The sequence below is a fragment of the Pelobates fuscus genome, chromosome 2 (genome assembly GCF_036172605.1).
Source record: "Pelobates fuscus isolate aPelFus1 chromosome 2, aPelFus1.pri, whole genome shotgun sequence".
NCBI lineage: Eukaryota > Metazoa > Chordata > Amphibia > Anura > Pelobatidae > Pelobates > Pelobates fuscus.
In genome coordinates this window covers 136,010,505-136,031,901 of record NC_086318.1, presented here as the reverse complement: position 1 = coordinate 136,031,901, position 21,397 = coordinate 136,010,505, and the positions used below count along the sequence as shown (strand labels likewise).

General features: G+C 41.9%; 1 protein-coding gene across 1 annotated transcript in view; it reads left to right on the top strand.

Moving 5' to 3' along the window:
- KNG1 (kininogen 1) overlaps positions 1-21,397 on the top strand; it is an 89,701-nt gene that overhangs the window by 40,761 nt on the left and 27,543 nt on the right. The window contains exons 2-4 of the mRNA XM_063441062.1: positions 5,949-6,062; positions 6,591-6,678; positions 16,646-16,806. Of these exons, the coding sequence (XP_063297132.1) occupies positions 5,949-6,062; positions 6,591-6,678; positions 16,646-16,806 (363 nt within the window). The remainder of the gene's footprint in view (positions 1-5,948; positions 6,063-6,590; positions 6,679-16,645; positions 16,807-21,397) is intronic.

Sequence of the window (21,397 nt, the reverse complement as noted above, 5' to 3'; positions counted from 1 at the left end):
AATCCCCTGTGGGGTAAAGTAGCATTGCATATGTCCCTGCAGGGACCAGTGAGGTAGTATGTTCAGTTATAAGAACAGTAAATGTATAATTGATATTTACAGCCTTCATAAACAAATCATAAATTGTGCATGCTTTGTCCACCCTTCTCACTGAAGCAGACATTCAGTGTAAATTATCCTTGTCAGTTTGGAGGAAGGGCAATATATCCTAATATAGGTGAGTTGTCTCTTGAGAGAGAGGAGGGGGAAAAGGCCCTGAGGGAAATCCCCAAGTTCGTTGCGGCGATCGGGTGATTCCCGAACCGCCATGTGTGTAGGGAGGGCGGCCGTCGCCGGTCTCGCGAGCCGCGAGATCCAAGATGGCCGCCGGCCGTGTGTGTAAGAGTTACCCGCTCGCGGGCCGCGAGCGGGACAGAAAAAACGCAGCAAACAGCAAAAATTAACCCCGGCTACCCTCCACCCGTCCCCACCCAGCCCCCTGTGTGTAGAAAGGGCAGGTCCGTGCGGCAAGCGCGGCACGGACAGCCGTGACACCCGCGGACCGCCAGACCAAAAAACTATAATATAACCAGGAGCCCAAAGCAAACAGGGGAAATACTGAGTAAGGGAACGGAAGGGGACAGGTATAGGTAGTCAGGGAGTGAAATAAAATACAATAGAATACAATAATAGAGTAATACATGTACATAGACTAGAGAGGTAAAATTACTCCGACCTGTTGTAGGCTCGAGCAGCAAAGAAAGAGGAAGTGATGTCATAGACAGGGCCTTTTATGGGCACCATATCTTTTCTCTGATTGGTTGTTACTGTGTCTATGCTGCTGGAGTTTTCAGTAAAGAAAGATATGCAAATATGAAGCCTCCTGTCATGTGGTAAAATTCACACATATACTAGCACATAATCATAAAACACATTAGAAACAATACATAGACACACACTGTCATGTGCACACAGACACATTAAAATGCATACACAGTCATAAGCTAACATGTAGTTATAGATACACATTAACATACATAAATAAATACACATAAATTGACACGCATACGGAGGCGGAGTCTGACCGCCAAATTGAATGGACGTGTGGGGAAAGGGCTCCTGTAGGGCGGGCAAGAATTAAGGCTAAATCCGCGACTACACAGCCCATAGACACACCAGGGTGCACTACCCACGTAGCGGGGGCACCACTGAATCGATAGCTACCTTGCTGCAGCTTGCCGGAGACCGAAGCCCGAAACACAACCTGCGGCCTACGGGAGCTGGAGCCGGGGAGAGGCGGCCACTCTCTCCGACACTGGATCCCTCCAGAATCGTTCCTGATCTCCCCCCCCCCCCCCCCCCCCTCTGGACCGGTGGGGGTTATCCCGGTCTAAACTAGACAAGCAAGAAAAAGAGAGAAAACCAAAGGTACAAAATAATGTGAAAAATACAAAAATGATGTGAATCACCAAAAGTGATAATATGTAAATAAATATAATACCAGCTGAGGATATGTAGAAATGTAAAAACTCAAAATGGTATCTGCAAAAATATATATAAACAGCACATAGGGTAATATTGTTAAAGACCACTGAGCAGTATGTGTGGTAGAAAACTCACAAAAGTAAGATGAATTCAGGCATGTCTCCCTCTGTATTAGGGAACTGGATGATATGAAAGATCTCCAGCGATGAAACTCAGTGGAGGATGGTGACAAATCTTCTAATACACTCCAAACAGAGAAGAGAAAATAGATAGTGCAGATTGTATAAAAATAACAATTTATTTGTATATATTGCACTTACAGTGTATCAAAGTAAAAACAGCATGTCTCCACACTGGGTGGTATAGGTAAGCAGCAACTGGACCAATCAGGGTACAGGATACAAGATCAGGAACAGCAGTAGCAGCACCAATCAAATTACAAGCAAAAGTTCGGTTTAAAAACGAAAATAAAACAATTCCAACGCGTTTCGTCCTTCTCTGGACTTCCTCAGGGATGTGTAGCTGTGGTAGGAGTGGGAGTCTTCTTAAATATCCGTCTGATAATTCTCCAAATGACCGCCGGTGTTGGCGTGCGTTCCACTGTGGAACGCATGTTACTTCCGCATGACGTCACTTCCGGTTTGACGAATACATCGAAAAAACTATTTATTTTGAAAATTACTGCTTAAACAGCAGCAATAGTATTGACATAAAGACATGGAACCAATAAGGTCATATTTATCTGTCAAAATGACCTTATATATAGCAGAGTTAAACAATAAACAAAATAGATTGGACATTGGGCATATTTGAGATGATGAGCATCTATATATTCATTATCATGTTATACAATATAGTGCTATCTGTAAGTGGATTCAAATGAATTCTTGTAAGAATTGGTGTATACAAATTTAAATATGGAAATTTAGATATGGTAGAAAAAATTATTATATCTTTAGAGATACAATTGATGTTTAGAGATATATTTAAAGGTACTGCATATTACAAGTATGAAAACCCATCAAGTTTATTAAAAGATGGGGAGAAGGATTTGAAAAATTTGAAAAATTTGAATATGAAGAAAAATTTGAATATGAAGTAAATTATGAAAAGAGAATCTATTTGATATTTAATATTTAAAGGTACATACAGATGATATAAATCACTTCAAAATTGCTCAAAGTCTTACAATTTAAACCAAATGTAATAAAGCCTCATCCAATAAATAGGAAATATTTATATATATACATATATAAATATTTCCTATTTATTGGATGAGGCTTTATTACATTTGGTTTAAATTGTAAGACTTTGAGCAATTTTGAAGTGATTTATATCATCTGTATGTACCTTTAAATATTAAATATCAAATAGATTCTCTTTTCATAATTTACTTCATATTCAAATTTTTCTTCATATTCAAATTTTTCACATTTTTCAAATCCTTCTCCCCATCTTTTAATAAACTTGATGGGTTTTCATACTTGTAATATGCAGTACCTTTAAATATATCTCTAAACATCAATTGTATCTCTAAAGATATAATAATTTTTTCTACCATATCTAAATTTCCATATTTAAATTTTTATACACCAATTCTTACAAGAATTCATTTGAATCCACTTACAGATAGCACTATATTGTATAACATGATAATGAATATATAGATGCACATCATCTCAAATATGCCCAATGTCCAATCTATTTTGTTTATTGTATAACTCTGCTATATATAAGGTCCTTTTGACAGATAAATATGACCTTACTGGTTCCATGTCTTTATGTCAATACTATTGCTGCTATTTAAGCTGTCATTTTCAAAAGAAATAGTTTTTTCGATGTATTCGTCAAACCGGAAGTGTCGTCATGCGGAAGTAACATGCGTTCCACAGTGGAACGCACGCCAACACCGGCGGTCGTTTGGAGAATTATCAGACGGATATTTAAGAAGACTCCCACTCCTACCACAGCTACACATCCCTGAGGAAGTCCAGAGAAGGACGAAACGCGTTGGAATTGTTTTATTTTCGTTTTTAAACCGAACTTTTGCTTGTAATTTGATTGGTGCTGCTACTGCTGTTCCTGATCTTGTATCCTGTACCCTGATTGGTCCAGTTGCTGCTTACCTATACCACCCAGTGTGGAGACATGCTGTTTTTACTTTGATACACTGTAAGTGCAATATATACAAATAAATTGTTATTTTTATACAATCTGCACTATCTATTTTCTCTTCTCTGTTTGGAGTGTATTAGAAGATTTGTCACCATCCTCCACTGAGTTTCATCGCTGGAGATCTTTCATATCATCCAGTTCCCTAATACAGAGGGAGACATGCCTGAATTCATCTTACTTTTGTGAGTTTTCTACCACACATACTGCTCAGTGGTCTTTAACAATATTACCCTATGTGCTGTTTATATATATTTTTGCAGATACCATTTTGAGTTTTTACATTTCTACATATCCTCAGCTGGTATTATATTTATTTACATATTATCACTTTTGGTGATTCACATCATATTTGTATTTTTCACATTATTTTGTACCTTTGGTTTTCTCTCTTTTTCTTGTCACAGTTGTTTTTGAGTGTTTATAAGGGACACTTATAAACCTTAGGTACTGTGTGCTATTTAGTATTAACAGTTAACTTCTTGCTGTTCTTTAAACTAGACAAGCAACCTAAACCAGAAGCGAGAGACTGTCACCTGCAGAGGCACGGACTTACCGGAGCACATCCAAGATGGCCGTCCTGCAGGGGTCAGGGAGGGAGAACACTGGCAGCCACTTGCACTCCAACCCCCTGACAGCCTTAGACCGGCTCAGCGCAAGCTTCTACACGGCACTGTGCGACAGGGGAGTACCCTGCCCTCAAGCAGCTCGAATGGTGGCCTCGTGGATCTGTCCCATGACCCGCCGACGACATTATGGACTTCCACTGCAGGCCTTCAGGGAGGCCAACCGGCCCGCAAGCACAGACAACAGCAATGGCGGGAAAACTCGGGCACCAGCACCCGCGCTCCCACACCCCAGAGAGGGACCAGCCAGCAAGCACGGCCTGCTCACCGCTCAGGGGCCCCAACAACCATCGCCCAGCAGAGCGCAACCCCACACAGCGGAATTAGTGAGGCCCGCCGTGCCCCTGACCGGGCCATGGCAGGGCTAAATGCCGGCAAGCGAAACAAGCGGAGGGCCCCCCCTCGAACCGGCGGAGAAAGAACCTCGGTGAGACACCAGCCCTACCTTCACCCCCAGCTCGCCTGGCGGACCTCCGCAAACCCACACTTCCAGGGGTGCCGTTTTCCAGACTCAGGAATAGGCTGACTGTATTCAGGTCGCCGACCAATAAAGCCCCTTTGATCGGCAAATTGCAAGCCGGAGGGATGAACGGGAGTGGCACGGGCAGAGGCAAAGGTACTGCTGGACTCTAGGGGACTTGACAAACTGCCTCCGATGCCCCCCCCCTGTCCACAGAGGGCAACACAGCTACCCACATGTTGCAATAATGGGGATTACATGTTAAAATTTGCAATACATCCCTCTGTTTATGTTTATGTTTACGTTTACGTTTTATTCTAGCCTAATTTTAACACTCTTAACATGTAGGACTGAAAGCTCCCTACAAGTTAGTTTACTCGTTCAACACATCTAACATATCTGTCTCCCTTAACTGCCATGCATGAGCCACAGGGCTCTTATCACTTAACAAACTGGCTTAGCCTGTTTTAATAGCACTGGCAGGCACTCACAATAGGCACAACTCGTTTACAAACGCCATCATTTATTGCTTGATATTGTTTACTATATTGCCTCCACTGTGACCTAACGTAATTACAGCTGTTTTAAATAGACCTGAATAGCAAGTTTTACTCAACTAAAACAAAACTGTGTGCATGTTATATAAACGCCATACCACTGTTATCAACTATTTGAAATGCATGGTTTGCTCTGCTATTGTGGCGAGGCAAGCTTACACAAATCTATAAATGAATACTAAAACAAATCTATAGACAAACACTAACATACATACACTAACAATCATTCTAACACATAATTACAATAGCATTCACACTCCCATACATATACCAATGCACTTAAAATTATAATATCCCTCCTTATACTCATGCATAGATGTTGTCTGAGGAGCAGAGCAGGATGTTCGACCTTATTATTGAAGTTTTTACACCTATGTGGCACATAAAATATGAGATCCAGAACTGGTAGAGTGGAGCTGAAAAGCACCAATGGGATTTTAAGGAGAGAGACGAGGGCATAAGTGGGGAAGAGCAACACAAGTGGAGGGTGATGCAGGAAAGACATGAGTGAGGGGAGATGAGAAGAGGAACCAATGTGTGGTTATTATGGTTCCCAGGGTCCCTGGAAAGTGGTTTTCTTTTTTTTTTATTTGATTTCATATATCTATATTAATTTATGTCCTTAAGAAAAAAAAGTAGAATTTAAAGAAAACATAATTATGTTTACAGCCAGAAAGTGATGGTGTTTTACGTAATTTTGTTGATTATGAAATACGTGAAGGTGCCTGCAACGTAAAGAGCGGCAAAGATTGGAAGGAATGCAACTTGTTTTCAACCAAACTGGTAAGCCGTAAAGAACCATCATCTAGTTTGGTGTTGGTTTTAGTTTTACTAAATGATGTCCTTGATTTATAAGAAGTTAGACTGCAGACAAAATAAATCTCTTATAGCTTATATTCTGAGGAAAAATTTAATTTCCAAATCTCTACTTCCATCCATTTTTCCACCAAAATCCTTCTTAACATGTTTATCTCACAAGGTAATTTACTAAACTTAAATTTGTAGTGAACTGAAATACAAATGGCAAAACGTAGCAAACGCAGTCGGGTTTAACTTTAGCAAAAACTATCCCTTTCACATTTCTATTTGCTACAAATTGGAGTTTAGTGAAAAAAAAAAAAAAATTCCCATACGTAAAAATGTGACCCTTTAAAAAGAGGTTGTGTGGATGCTCAAATGTAATTTTCATGTAGTTACTTATTTTTACTTTGGAGAAAGGAGACACTGTGTTTTATAACTTAGCCAGTCACAGATATGATATTACTCTATTTTGGATAATTAAATTTTTAACAAATTTCCTCATCTGTCTAGGCTGTAAAGAAGTGTTCTGCTCATGTTTTACTCAACAGACAGCTTAATACAAGTGAAATTATCTTCCAGAGCTGTAGTGGCCCTATTCGTAAGTATCTCTTTACAGTTTAGTTAATATTAGTAATTGTTTAATATTAAATTGACCATCACAGCCTCCAAAGTCAAAAAATATATTCAAAAAAAGATGACAAAAAAAGATTTGGGAAAACAAAACAGAAGTACCAGAAAAGCCCATAAAATGGGCCAGTGTACCATAAAATATATACATTATATATAATTAACCAATAGAGGGAAAAAAGTAGGAACAGTAAAAAAATAATCTATATTTATAGATATTTATTAAATATTTAATATATAAATATATAAACATAGATTTTTTTGATTTTTTTTTACCGCTCTTCCTTTTTTCTTTGGTTACTTTTCATGATCTGGCTATCGTCTAGACAATCATCTTTTTTTCCCATCAGTCATCTCTTTTTTGGCAACATGGGTGGAATTCTAAATCAAAAATCAAAATAAGCATTATCGCACTTTGTGCGATTTGTTTGGTTCATGCTTCAGCTTCATATCGGCTTGGATTTCAGGGGTTCACATATTCGGTTCAAAATCAAACAAATTGTAGTTCATAAAAAAACAAATCTCCAGGTTTACTTAGGAGATCATAAACAAGCTACCCTGAGCTAGGCCTTGCAGTGTAGGACTAGCTCATCGGTTGAGAGCATCAGCCAATAGCCAATGAGCAAAGCCATGCCCTGCAGAGCTTGTAGTTATATTTATATCCCTTATTAATATCTTTATTGGTTACCACCTGGCCATCGGGCAAATGCCTTGTGAGCCGCAATGGCCATGGGCCGTGGTCGACAGGGGACATAAAAGGATCTCCCTGCTGGCCTTTGCATGACCGGCGCTATCCAAGCAATAGCTTTGCTTTTAGCCATTGCAAACCAGTGGGAAGATCAAAGATCGACTTCACCGGCCCACAGGCACTTCAATACAGAGAGGAGAGGGAAAAAGACCCAGGAGCGGGTCCACCGGGTTCTGAAAATTACTCTTGCAAGCACATTACCGCTGTTACCACGACATCGCTCCAACAGGCTGAATCTCGCAAGCGTTTACTTTAGCCAGAGGAGCTGCAGGCTAGAGTTAACTAACTTAATAATTATAGAAAAAGCCAATTACTTGCATAGTATGGAACCAGTGCACAACGAGGACAGTCAAGGGCTTAACCCAAATCAAATATTAGGAAACAAAGCAATTACTGGTATTGCTACCTGAAAGATAGCTAGTGCTACTGCCTCAAACCCTGCAACTGCTCAAGTAGACAGACAAGATAAATAAAAATAGAGTGGTATCATAGTAAAAAATAAATAAATATATATAATAAATATAACCCACACCTTCAACCCTCTCCAAAAAATCCAAATAAATACCTACTATCCTGGAATGATAATGTAATACCTAAAATGAGACACTGGATGGCACCAAATTCAGGCTTTATTGTATCTGGCCTAATTGGCCAAAACAATGTTAAAAAGGTATAGCTCTGCTCATAGGCTAAATAAAGGGAATAGGTACTACAACACTTAAATCATTATATATATATATATATATATATATATATATATATATATATATATATATATACATACATAACAAGCAAATGTAACAATCATCCCCTGCTGATTTAAAAAGTTTGCCAACCATCAAAGAAATGATCAGTCTATAATTTTAATGGTAGGTGTATTTTATTATTTGACAATTTTTATTTTCATAAAGTTAATGGGGGTACAGAAGAAAGAAGGGGAAAGTGTTGGGGAGTTAAGTTATACAACAGTTGTCACCATTCTTAACATGCCTTAAAAGAAAAGAAGAAAAACATTTGCAATTATTCATAACTGCATGACAGTTGTGGTAGGTGTATTTTAACAGTGAGAGACAGAATAAAGATATAGATATAAATTGATTTGCATATCAATGAGTAAAATAAGTATTTGACCCCTTCGACTTAGTACTTGGTGGCAAAACCCTTGTTGGAAATCAGAGGTCAGACATTTCTTGTAGTTGGCCACCAGGTTTGCACACATCGTAGGATGGATTTTGTCCCACTCCTCTTTGCAGATTCTCTCCAAGTTTTTAAGATTTTGTTGTTGACATTTGGCAACTCGAACCTCCAGCTCCCTCCACAGATTTCTATTGGATTAAGGTCTGGAGACTGGCTAGGCCACTCCAGGACCTTAATGTGCTTATTCTTGAGCCACTCCTTTGTTGCCTTGGCTGTGTGTTTTGGGGTCATTGTCATGCTGGAATACCCATCCACAACCCATTTTCAATGCCCTGGCTGAGGGAAGGAGGTTCATGATTTGACTGTACATGGCCCCGTCCATCGTCCCTTTGATGTGGTGCAGTTGTTCTGTCACCTTAACACCCATAAAGCATTATGTTTCCACCTCCATGTTTGATCGTGGGGATGGTGTTTTTGGGGTCATAGGCAGCATTCCTCCTCCTCCAAACACGGGGACTTGATGCCAAGGAGCTCGATTTTGGTCTCATCTGACCCCAAAACTTTTCACCCAGTTCTCCTCTGAATCATTTAGATGTTCATTGGCAAACTTCAAATGGGCATGTACATGTGCTTTCTTGAGCAGGGGGACCTTGCGGGCGTTGCAGGATTTCACTCCCTCACGGCGTAGTGTGTTACCAATTGTTTGTACCCCTCAAACACATACTGCACACTTTAAACACACACTGCACCTCTCAAACAAATTGCATCCATCACGCATACACAGCACCCCTCACACACACATTGTACCCCTCATACACGAACACTGCACCCCTCACGGACTAAACCTCTCACATAGTGTATCCCTACTAGGCCCGGACTGGCCATCGGGCAAACTGGGCAAATGCCTGGTGGGCCGAGATGGCAATGACCCAAAGCCGACAAGAAGATCAGGGAATCTCCCCTGCCAGCCCTACAGCTGGTCCTGCATGACCTCCGGCCCATAAAGATCTCAATCACCAGCCTGCACACTGATGCACAGCGCAGGCCCTGTGCACATGGTCTACACCTGCCATGGGGTGTAGACCAGATTCTTCATCCACTGGACCACCACGGAAATTGTTCTTCCCTTGTTCCCCCTACCTCCAAGGCTCAAGGTAAGAAAGAGGAACGGGAAGGAAACTTTACAGTTATTGTTTATTTATTTATTTAAATAGAAATTTAATTTAAAATGTTCCCCTCTTCCACCCAGCAGCCCCTGCCCTCCCTCTTTCACCCAGGAGCCCCTGCCCTCCCTCTTTCACCCAGGAGCCCCTGCCCCCCTCCCACCCTGCAGCCCCATGTCCCCCTCTCCCCCATATCCAGCAGCCCGTCTCCCCCTCTCACACAGCAACTTCTGTCTCCCCCTCTCACCCAACAGCCCCTGTCTCCCCCTCTCTCACCAGCAGCCCCATGCCCCCCCCCTCATCCAGTGGACCATGTCTCCTCCTCTCACACCCAGCAGACCCTGTCTCCACCTCTCACACCCATCAGATCCTCTCCCCCTCTCACACCTAGCAGACCATGTCTCCACCTCTCACCGTGTAGCCCCTCTCTCTCTCTCACACCCAGCAGTCCCATGTTTCCCTCCCACTTCTTGCAACCCCATGTCTCCCTCTCACTCACTGCAGCCCCACGTCTCCCACTCACACCCTGCAGCCCCACGACCCCTCTTAAACAGTCTCTGTCCTCCCCCTATCTCACACTGTTATCTCCTACCTACCCCCCCCCCCCCCACACACACACACACACAATCATCCCACCCACACTACACATGAGCTGTCCTGAGGGGCATTAAACATATATGCCCACTTTGCAGAGGCATATATGTCATTGATGATGTCACAACATTAACCTCGCGGGTTGTGCCCCTCCTTGGGCTGCACTGCCTTTAAATGCCTGTGCTGGATTTTTGTCCCAGTCCGGCCCTGATCCCTACACATTAGATCCCCTATAAACACATGCCTCACTCTCACTAGGTTGTTTTTTTTTCACTCCTTTATTCTTTTACTCCTCTACCTATGCAGTCAGTTTAACAGGGAGAGAGGCTTTACTACACTTTACTGTCTTATGCTCGACCTATTTCCTATATCAGTTGGAAAGAGAAAAGTTAATAGGCGCTCACTATAGTGATCAGGCAGCAGTATACAGAACAAGGATTCCCCAACCTTGTGAGTGAATAACAGAGAAAGAGAAAGGGCGTATACCGCGCCTTTTAGTTTATATATGCAAAAAATACATACATGTATCCTTGGATTTTCCAATTAATTGTAACCTCAAAAAAAGGAAATTAAGAAAAAATAATAGTGCAATACAGTAATTTTTAAAAAGTAGGTGGTTAATAACTATGTACAGTCCACTCACATGGAGATGAGCTATAACAGAGCTCTGCTGTGAAGCGCTTGGACGGTACAATCCCCGTCTTTGGATTTGCAGTAGTTGTCACAGGTGTTCTCAGGGTGCAATGTACGTAGTTGGTATGAAAAAGAAATAGCAGCAATATGGTGAAGTAAGTACCAATAATATAATAGATAATAAGTAGTATTGTACTTACAATTTCCAGAGCATGTGACCTGCTCTAGTGTAAACAGCTTAGGTGGTATAATCCCCACCAAGGATGTACAGGATACCAGGAAATAAAAAATAGTAGATATAAAAAGTAACTTTAAAAAGTATACTTTAATATAAACAAACAAAATATTAGATAATAAAATATGAGATATAAAATATAAAATATTGTCCCACTTATGTACCCATATGTATTTACTGCCATGTTTGATCAGGAAAAAATATTCAGTGTTCCATGTGGGAATCTGAAGAAGGATAAGATTGTGTTACTGTGTGCATGTTGACACTATTGAGCCTCTGTAACGGATCACCTGGCACCCCGACTGGGTACCTCCGTTGAAGGATGCTCCTAGCGCTTCCTGAGGGTTTCCAGCACTCCAGCAGACACCATAACCACCGTAGACTCCTTCAGAGAGCAAAAACAGGAACAAGCTCTTACAAGAGCTTAGTAGTGATATAGCAAGAGAGTATGACTAACATAGCAATCCCTTGTAGCAGGTTCCCCCAATAAGAGACGGCACTCCAAATTAAGGGTGAAGTAGAACCGAAGCTTTTAATCAAACACTCTGCTTTTATGCACATTTTACACACGTAGTACTGCCCACCATAGGCGTGCGCAGCCTATTGCATTAGGGTTTGCACCCTAACGCACAAGCACACGCTGCGTATACATATATATACACATATATGCACGCACACATACACTGCTGTGTGTGTGTGTGTGTGCTGTGTGAGGGTGATGTTAGTGTGATGTGTGTGTGAGGGTGCTGGTAGTGTGCTATGTGGGTGAGGGTGTTTGTGTGTGCATGTTTGTGAGGGTGCTGTTAATGTACTGTGTGTGAGGGTGCTGTTTGTGTGTGAGGGTATTGGTAGTGTGCTGTGTGTGTGTTTGTTAGGGTCCTGTTTGTGTTTGTGAGGGTACGGTTAGTGTGCTGTGTGTGTGTTTGTGAGGGTGCTGTATGTGTGTGTGGGTGCTGTATGTGTGTGGGTGCTGTATGTGCGTAGGTGCTGTATGTGTGTAGGTGCTGTGTATGTCTATGGGTGCTGCATGTGTGTGGGTGCTGTGTGTGGGTGCTGTATGTGCTGTGTATGTGTGTGTGTGCTGTGTATGTGTGTGGGTGCTGTATGTATGTAGGTGCTGTGTGTGTGTGTGTGTGCTGTGTATGTCTGTGGGTGCTGTATGTGTGTTGGTGCTGTGTATGTGTGTGTGGGTGATTGTGGGGGGTGGAGGTGGGGGTACATTACTCAATATCCCCCCTCCCTTCTTACCTTATGTAGGGAGGGGGGATTCTTGTTCCTTGCTGCCTTCCCTGTTGGTCCAGTGGAGGTGGGGGCAGATCAGTTAATATCCCCCCTCCCTTGTTACCTTATGCCTGGGAGGGGGGATCCTTGCTGCTGCCTTCCCTGGTGGTCCAGTGGAGAGTGAACTCTAGCCTGCGGGGCTAGAGTTCACTCTCGCGAGATCTGAGCGTTGCCACGGGTCTGAGGGTGCTGTGTGTGTGCCACAGCACCCTCAGGCACACACACAGCACCCAAACACACAGACAGCACCCAAACACACACAGCACCCAGACACACACACAGCACCCTCAGACACACACACAGCACCCTCAGACACACACACAGCACACTCCCACACACATATATATATATATAATAACCCTCAGTGAGTTAACAGGCAAAGAAAATTAGATACACACACACTGCGCCCCTCACACATACAATACGTCCAAATATATATATATATATATATTATATACACACACACACACTACAGCACCCCTCACACTGCACCACTACACACATTACGCTCCAGATACACGCTAGATCCCTTACCCTATATGCACTCGTAATCCTCTACACACACACACAATCTCCTATACACACTCTGGGTCCTATACACAGTAGATCTCCTACACACACACACACTGCACCACCTACACACACTACATTCCTTGTCAGCAAACAAATACAACATTCTCTAAACACACCCTCTCTACAACCCCTACACACACTACGTCACCTATACACACACACTACAGCCCGTATGCACACACTCGCTACATCCCCTATAACACTATGCCCCCTATACACACACTCTCTACAGCGCCTAGCCACACATATTACACCACAAACACAAATTAAATTGACCCATTTACACAATACCACACCACACTCTACACACACCCAATCCCACAAGCAGGCTCCAAACATATGCACCATGCACTTTCCTGGCCCTTTTGTCCTCTGGTATCCCACTTGTGGAGACACCAGAGACAATTTAAAAGCAAACACAGCGCAAGCATGTTATTAAATTTGCTTGCGCTGCGCAGAACAAATTCAGGGCCTTTTTCTAATGCCAGAGCTCTTCAGCGGGGCTCTGCGCATTGAACTAACATGCTCACTTTGGGAGGGGGCGTGCTTGTCATTAGTGATGACAAAACACACCCTCTCTGGCCCCGCCCCCTTCTTAGGGGGCCGCTCTGATTGAAAAATGCCCGGGCCTAATTTTTTTCCCAGTCCAGCCCTGATGTCCGCTATATTGGGTCACAAGTGTGACATATCTATTGAATTAAAAAATAATAACAAATTCATAGATGCAATCATTATTTCTGTAGCAGGTACATAAGAGAAGAAATAACCAAATGTTTCCATTTGGATTGTTGTGGGTCTGGACACAAGGGGGTGGTTACTTAGTGTCTCTATGGATAGGCCTTAACTCCACCTCTTGGTGCCTTGTACTTGCTTGAGGAGCCAGAATCTAATTCTAAGTGAGTCTTCCTACCAGAGACCCCCTGGGGCAGAAGTATTATTTTGAAGAGATGAGAAAGTGATTAGGACTTTCTGTTATTTTATCCCTTTTGTTGGTGTAAATAAACTATTTTTTGCTCATAATAAATATCCCTTTATTAAGTTCTGCCTTTGTCTGATAAAGAATCACGGTACATGAAGAGACAAATTACCGTATATACTCGAGTATAAGCCGAGTTTTTCAGCCCATTTTTTTGGCTGAAAAACCCCAACTCGGCTTATACTCGAGTCAAGGTCTGTATTATGGCAATTTACATTGCCATAATACAGACTGGGGGAGAGGGGGGCTGGCAGAGCTGTAACTTACCTCTCCTGCAGCTCCTGTCAGCTCTCTCCTCCTCCGCGCCGTCCGTTCAGCACCTCGGTCAGCTCCCAGTGTAAATCTCGCGAGAGCCGCGGCTCTCGCGAGACTTACACTGGGAGCTGACAGAGGGAGCTGCACGGACGGCGCAGAGGAGGAGAGAGCTGACAGGAGCTGCAGAACAGGTAAGTTACAGCTCTGCCAGCCCCCCTCTCCCCCCCACCGAACTGCCACTGGACCACCAGGGAAGGAGAGCCCCCCTCCCTGCCATGTATCAAGCAGGGAGGGGGGACGAAAAATAAATAAAAATATAAATAAAATAAGAAATAATAATAAAAAATAATAATAATAATAATAAAAAAATAATAATAAAAAAGGGGGTATAAGGACCACTGTGGGAGGGGGGGGTATAAGGACCACTATGGGAGGGAGGGGGTGGGATAAGGACCACTATGGGAGGGGGGGGGGGGGTATAAGGACCGCTATGGGAGGGAGGGGGGGGATAAGGACCACTATGGGAGGGAGGGGGGGGATAAGGACCACTATGGGAGGGAGGGGGGATAAGGACCACTATGGAAGGGAGGGGGGGATAAGGACCACTATCGGAGGGAGGGGGGTGGGATAAGGACCACTATGGGAGGGAGGGGGGGAGAAAAGGAACACTATGGGAGGGAGGGGGGGATAAGGACCACTATGGGAGGGAGGGGGGGATAAGGACCACTATGGGAGGGAGAGGGATAAGGACCACTATGGGAGGGAGGGGGGGATAAGGACCACTATGGGAGGGAGGGGGGGATAAGGACCACTAGGGGAGGTGAGGGGGAAGTAAGGACCACTAGGGGAGGGGAGGGGGAAGTAAGGACCACTAGGGGAGGGGAGGGTAAGGACCACTAGGGGAGGGGTGAGTCAGGACCACTGGGGGAGGGGGGTGAAGGAACACGGGGGTGGGGAGGTAAGGACCACTGAGGGAGGAGGAGGGGAGGTCAGGACATATGGGGGGGGGCAAATATCCTTGCACCGGCCCTGCACACACTGCATTCATACACTGCATTCATACACACACTGCATTCATACACACACTGCACTCATACACACACACACTGCACTCATACACACACACTGCACTCACACACACTGCATTCATACACACACACTGCATTCATACACACACACACACTGCACTCATACACACGCTGCACTCATACACACGCTGCACTCATACACACGCTGCACTCATACACACACACGCTGCACTCATACACACACGCTGCACTCATACGCACACACTGCATTCATTATACACACACTGTAAATAAATATTCAATTAATATATTTTTTTTAGGATCTAATTTTATTTAGAAATTTACCAGTAGCTGCTGCATTTCCCACCCTAGTCTTATACTCGAGTCAATAAGTTTTCCCAGTTTTTTTGGGAAAAATTAGGGGCCTCGGCTTATATTCGGGTCGGCTTATACTCGAGTATATACGGTAGTATTTTTTGCAATTTCTTAAATATTGTGCTAAGTTGTATTTTTGGGGGTTTTATTATTAAGTTTACCTGGGGGACCAAGGCACACCATTTATGAATTGTCTTGGTGGTGGAAGCATTAAAATAGTAATAGTTATATTATAATGTTTAAGTGTGGGTGGTGTTAAAGGGGGATTTTGTCATTATTTCCGGTCTAGTGCAAATAGTGAACTTTAACCCTTTCACCACCAGAACTATATCATGCACACTCTTGAAGTAGGGTGCGTTCGTGACACTTACTATGCCTGGAAATTGTTCCCAATTAGTTGGAGTGTATATATATATATATATATATTCAAGGCTGGGCCTATAGTTGTGGGTGAGGGGCTTGGGTCCCCTTCTAAGGGACTCCCATCCTGTCTCCCATACCGTTACTGGACTGGCAATTTGCATGCCCCTCCCTCCACTCCCTCTAAACACATCATCTGTTATATTACTCCTAGGGTGGGCTCTCTTTATTACAGGCCTACTGCATTGTTGGTTTCCGTCACATCACAACCGACCTGTCAGATATGAGGTATCACTCATATACCTACTATGCAACTTGTTACGGCATTATGCCCGAACACAAATATATATATATTTTAACTTTTTTTTTGTGCTATGAAAAGCATAGGCTGATAGGCCAAATAAAACCATATAATTCAACAGAACCTGTGGGATATTTAGGAGTTGGTTGCACAAAAACACTTGGGGACCACATGTAATCCCCGGGCTGAAAGATGGACAGGAATCATTTATGATAGAATCTCCAAAAAAGCTGCAAGCTTCTGTGCACTAATGATGAATTTAAAATATCTTTGCTTTAGATGCTTCAGTAACTGGGGAGGCTGTGGGGAGCTTAAAATCTGCTGATCCAAACGACACGGTTGTACTTGAAATGGTCCAGTTATCGATTGACAGGATGAACAAGTTGGGAAACCATCCATTTCATTTTTCTTTGGAGAAAGTATTAAATGCCTGGCGTCAGGTCTGTATATCTCATTTAGTAAAACTGTACCTTTTGTAGTATGCTGTGCAGATGCATGTCAATATTATAGTAGGGTTTCCCACCACAAGTTATCCATTTCCAGTTGTGAAGACTGATTTAAATAATGTATCATACCACTGCATTACCCAATACGTTGGCAGCTGGAACGGAAAAACTAAAAATAATGAATAATGAAAATGTCAGCTGTTGTTGTTCAATAGTTTCCATAATTCACTATCAGGCAGCAACAGTAGACTGAGAAATATGCGACACAGAAGCCGGGGAGTCACAAATAAACACCTCTGATATGTAAGATGCTGTATCCCAGTTATGTTACAAATATGCTTTACTGATAAATTAAACACACAAGCATTTCTGAAGGGAGAGTTTTGTTTTTTACCCACATAAAGCTGTTTGAAACAGAATTGTGTCAAAAATAATGAAATTACAGTAGAAGATGTTGCAGTAGGACGGAGCTTGTTGCTTGGCAATAGCTATTAGTGATGTTGGGTTTTATTATACTCAAACGGCTCTGCATGAGCAAACCTAAGTGCTCCCAGGCAAGTTTATCCTAATAACAAAGATAACTTTTAGCATTGACCATCTCCAACTTCAGGTACCGTTGATTGTTGAAGATAAAAGTCCTAACTTAAATGGACACTCCACTGCCGAAATACAAAATGAATAAAAAGAACTGTTCAATAGATATACCCAAATTAAAACTTGCATTAATTTATACAGTTTTCATTCATAATCCCGCTCAGACTTTCTGTGGAAGTCAAATCACAGATTTTCCAGTGCATCTCAATGAGTTGTCTTTGCAAGGTGCTCTGGGCAATCTCAGCCCTTTCTGTAGAAACAACCTGCGGCCCCCAAGATGTTTTTGAGCTACAACGCCCATGATTCTTTGAATAAAACTGAAAGGCAACGCCCATGATTTATTTAATGAAACAGACAGCCAATGCCCATTTTTTTTTTTTTATGAAACAGATAACCAGGAAATCATGGCTGATAGCCAGGGATCATGGGAGTTCTGGTTCAAAACATCTCGGGGGGGACAGCTTGTGCAGGCCTGCTCTAGACTGTAAGTTCGTCTGAGCAGCGTCCTCATGTACCTATTGTTCCTCTATCATATTGTAAATGTCCCTTTTATTGTTAAATTTCCGCCTTCCATTGTAAAGCACTGTGGAATAAGTTGGCGCTATATAAATACCAAGAATAATAATTATCTTGAGTTTAACTCCATTGAGTAAACCAAACCAGGACGTAACATAACCTATTGTCTGCTTGAAAGCCAAGAGGGCGTAACCAGCTCAATTTATAAAAGTGTATTTTTTTTTATTAAAATCTGCACTTTTTTGAAAATGAAAAAGAGAGGACACACTCATCACACATAAAGCTATTCAGCAAGCTAAATAGCTTTAAGGTTCTGGATTGTCCCTTTAAGTATGTAACTAATTGTTATGTTGTGGAATCCTTAATGGAAAACCTGTTAAATGGACAGCATTATTTCCTGTGACCCCCCCCCCCCCATTTAAAAATGAAATGTAAAGGAAACCAATATTCATCAAAGTTTAAATTCTAGCAAATTGAAAACTAATAGTAAATGGCAAATAGCCAACTCTACCATAGCCACAGCAATCATGAGTGAGGGGGAACTTTGGCAGTAAGAAAAAAAAAATCCCCCACCCCCCATTCTTGCTTAAAATGTAGTAACCCATTGAGTGACTGATGTGTTATACAAAGGTAAATTGATAGATAATGGATGTCACCTTCGTTCACCCTTTCCCAGTTTTCCCAAATCATTTTTGCAAAAAATTGTGCCTCGATCATTATGTTATACAGTGATCAAGCAGACTCCAAGATTGCCTCTAATGTAAACACTAACTTACCCTGTGCATAATGCACAAACCTCCCCTCACCCTCATTAAAACAAATAAATGACCTCTTCTAAACTGTATTACACAATGACTAATGAGCAATCCACTTCTAAATCTCCCTCAGTGACCATAAACGTTTACTTTAAACACCATGACTACTTCATCTCACTGACGTTATTATTGTGCAAAGACTCTGTCCCTGCAGACTCTTTTAAATGTTTCATTCTGGCGATGAATATATTTGTTACTGTGTGATGGGCTGTCTCTCTGGGCTGTCAATCAGCCAGCTGTAATACTGTTTTGGTAATATAATTTCTTTGCAACTTTTGCATCTGGTGTTAACACACACAGCTGGCTAATCCCAGCAGCCTTGGACAGGCAGCCAGTATTCGAGTGAGACACATTGTCAAAGCTCCTGCCTCCCAGCTCACAGGCAATTTCATTCTCCAATTCCAGGATAAAGAAAAAGACATAAACAGTTTTTGACCTCTGCCATTCCTTGGTACTGAAATCACAAGAACAAGTCGCTTTGTTTCCATTAAGTTATAAAGAGACCTGGTGTTAACTATGGATACTGTCCTTGTCTTCCTAGTAACTCCAATGATTTATTTAATCAAATGGATAACATTAATAAATGTTTAAGACTAGGAATAATTTATATCCTTTAAAGTCTCTTTGGCAATGAGAACTAAAGTCTAATGAGCCATTGGATACTTTGTTAAATAAATTCCTTTTGTTAAATTTTATCTATTTCCCACTAAGTATGTATAGCTAGGTTTCTTATCCATCAAGGATTTGTTCCCTTTATATAGAAATCTGACGTTTTGGATTTCTTTCCTGTTTTAATCTATTTGTAACCTAAGGGGTCCAAGCCCACGGGGAAATTGGTACCACCTATACTGACCAACTCCCTTTTTTGAATTTTCCAGAATTAGGGTTTATATTTCTAACCTTTTTAAAATGAATAAATCCCTGAAGCTCATGAGAAATTTTCTAAATCAGCTGACATTTCTAAAAGGGTTACCCCAAGCACCATGACCACTTTAGTGTTTTGAAGTGTTCGTTGTGCCTGCAGTGTATGTGTAATGTTTTGTTGTGAAACATTGCACGTACCTAGTTAAAACTCTTTGCTGCCCGAGGTGTAACTCCATATCTGGTAGGGTAATTGAGGCATCGTTATGCAGTCTGGAACAAAGGTTTCTAGCTGGCTAATGTCAATTCTTTGCATATTTATTTGAACTGAGTTTAATTCATTTGCTGACGCTCCTAGCTAGTGAATAGTGATGGCATTAGTGCAGAAGCCAGAAGCATGACACCAGACCTACAAGGACCCTTAGCACCTGGTAGGGAACCAGATAAGAGTCCGGGTTCTCTTCAAATCATAACCACTACAGTGATCTTAAGCTTGGAGTACACCTTTAATGTATTTTGTAATATTTTACTGTAGATAAAATAATTCTGTACACACATTTGTATAGTAAAAACTGTGAAAAGATTTCTTATTTACATTTTAAACTTTTTTGCTTTTAGTCATATGAAATAATGAGACAAAAAAATATGGGATAAAATGAAAGCCCTGACACTTCTTTTTTAAAATTGTATAGAATTTGTGTGGGTGAATGAAATGGAGGGAAATTATGAATGAATTTACAAAGTGTTATATAACACTGAAAGCATCTTTGATCTTCAAAGGGGTTTTATGGTCTAAGAACTATTATGGATTGCAGGATAAAACTTACCAGGGAATGTTAAAGGATCTTAACATGTATAGCTTGGAGGAAAGACGAGACAGGGGGGATATGATAGAAACATTTAAATACGTAAAGGGAATCAACACAGTAAAGGAGGAGACTACATTTAAAAGAAAAACTACCACAACAAGAGGTCATAGTCATAAGGCCAGGGACTAATTAAGATAAGGCTAGGGACTAATTAAAAGTATTTTGAAATATTGGGCAGACTAGATGGGCCGAATGGTTCTTATCTGCCGTCACTTTCTGATGTTTCTATGTTTCTATTTATTTTTGCCATTTATATAGCGCCATCACATTCCGTAGCGCTTTACAATATTATGAGAGGGGGGATTTAACTATAAATAGGACAATTACAAGAAAACCTCCGGGAACGATAGGTTGAAGAGGACGCTGCTCAAACGAGCTTACAGTCTATAGGAGGTAGGGTATAAAACACATTAAGACAGGATATAGCAATCAAATAAGGTGGGCATGAAGCAGAGCTGGAGGAGAGAGTAGAGTGCTGCACTTTAGGAGAGAGCAAGAGACAGGTATGTGAGGTAGAGGTTACTCTGGGAGGCCATAAGATTTCCTAAAGAGATGGGTTTTAAGGCACTTTTTGAAGTTTTGAAGACCAGGGCAGAGTCTAATGGCGGTAAGCAGGCTATTCCACAGGAAGGGAGCCGCCCGCAAGAAGTCCTGCAAGCGTGAGTTGGCCGTCAGCAGGAGGTCACGGGCAGAGTGGAGAGACCGAGAAAGGGCATACTTGTTGATCTGTGAAGAGATATAAGAAGGGTTAGAATTGTCCAGTGCTTTATAGGTATGGGTTAGCACTTTGAATTGACTCCTACAGGATACAATAATCCATGCGGGAAATTACTAGAACATGGACAAGCTCTTTGGTAGCATCTTGTGTAAGAAAGGGCCGGATGCGGGCTATGTTTTTAAGTTGGTATCTACAGGATTTGGCAACAAACT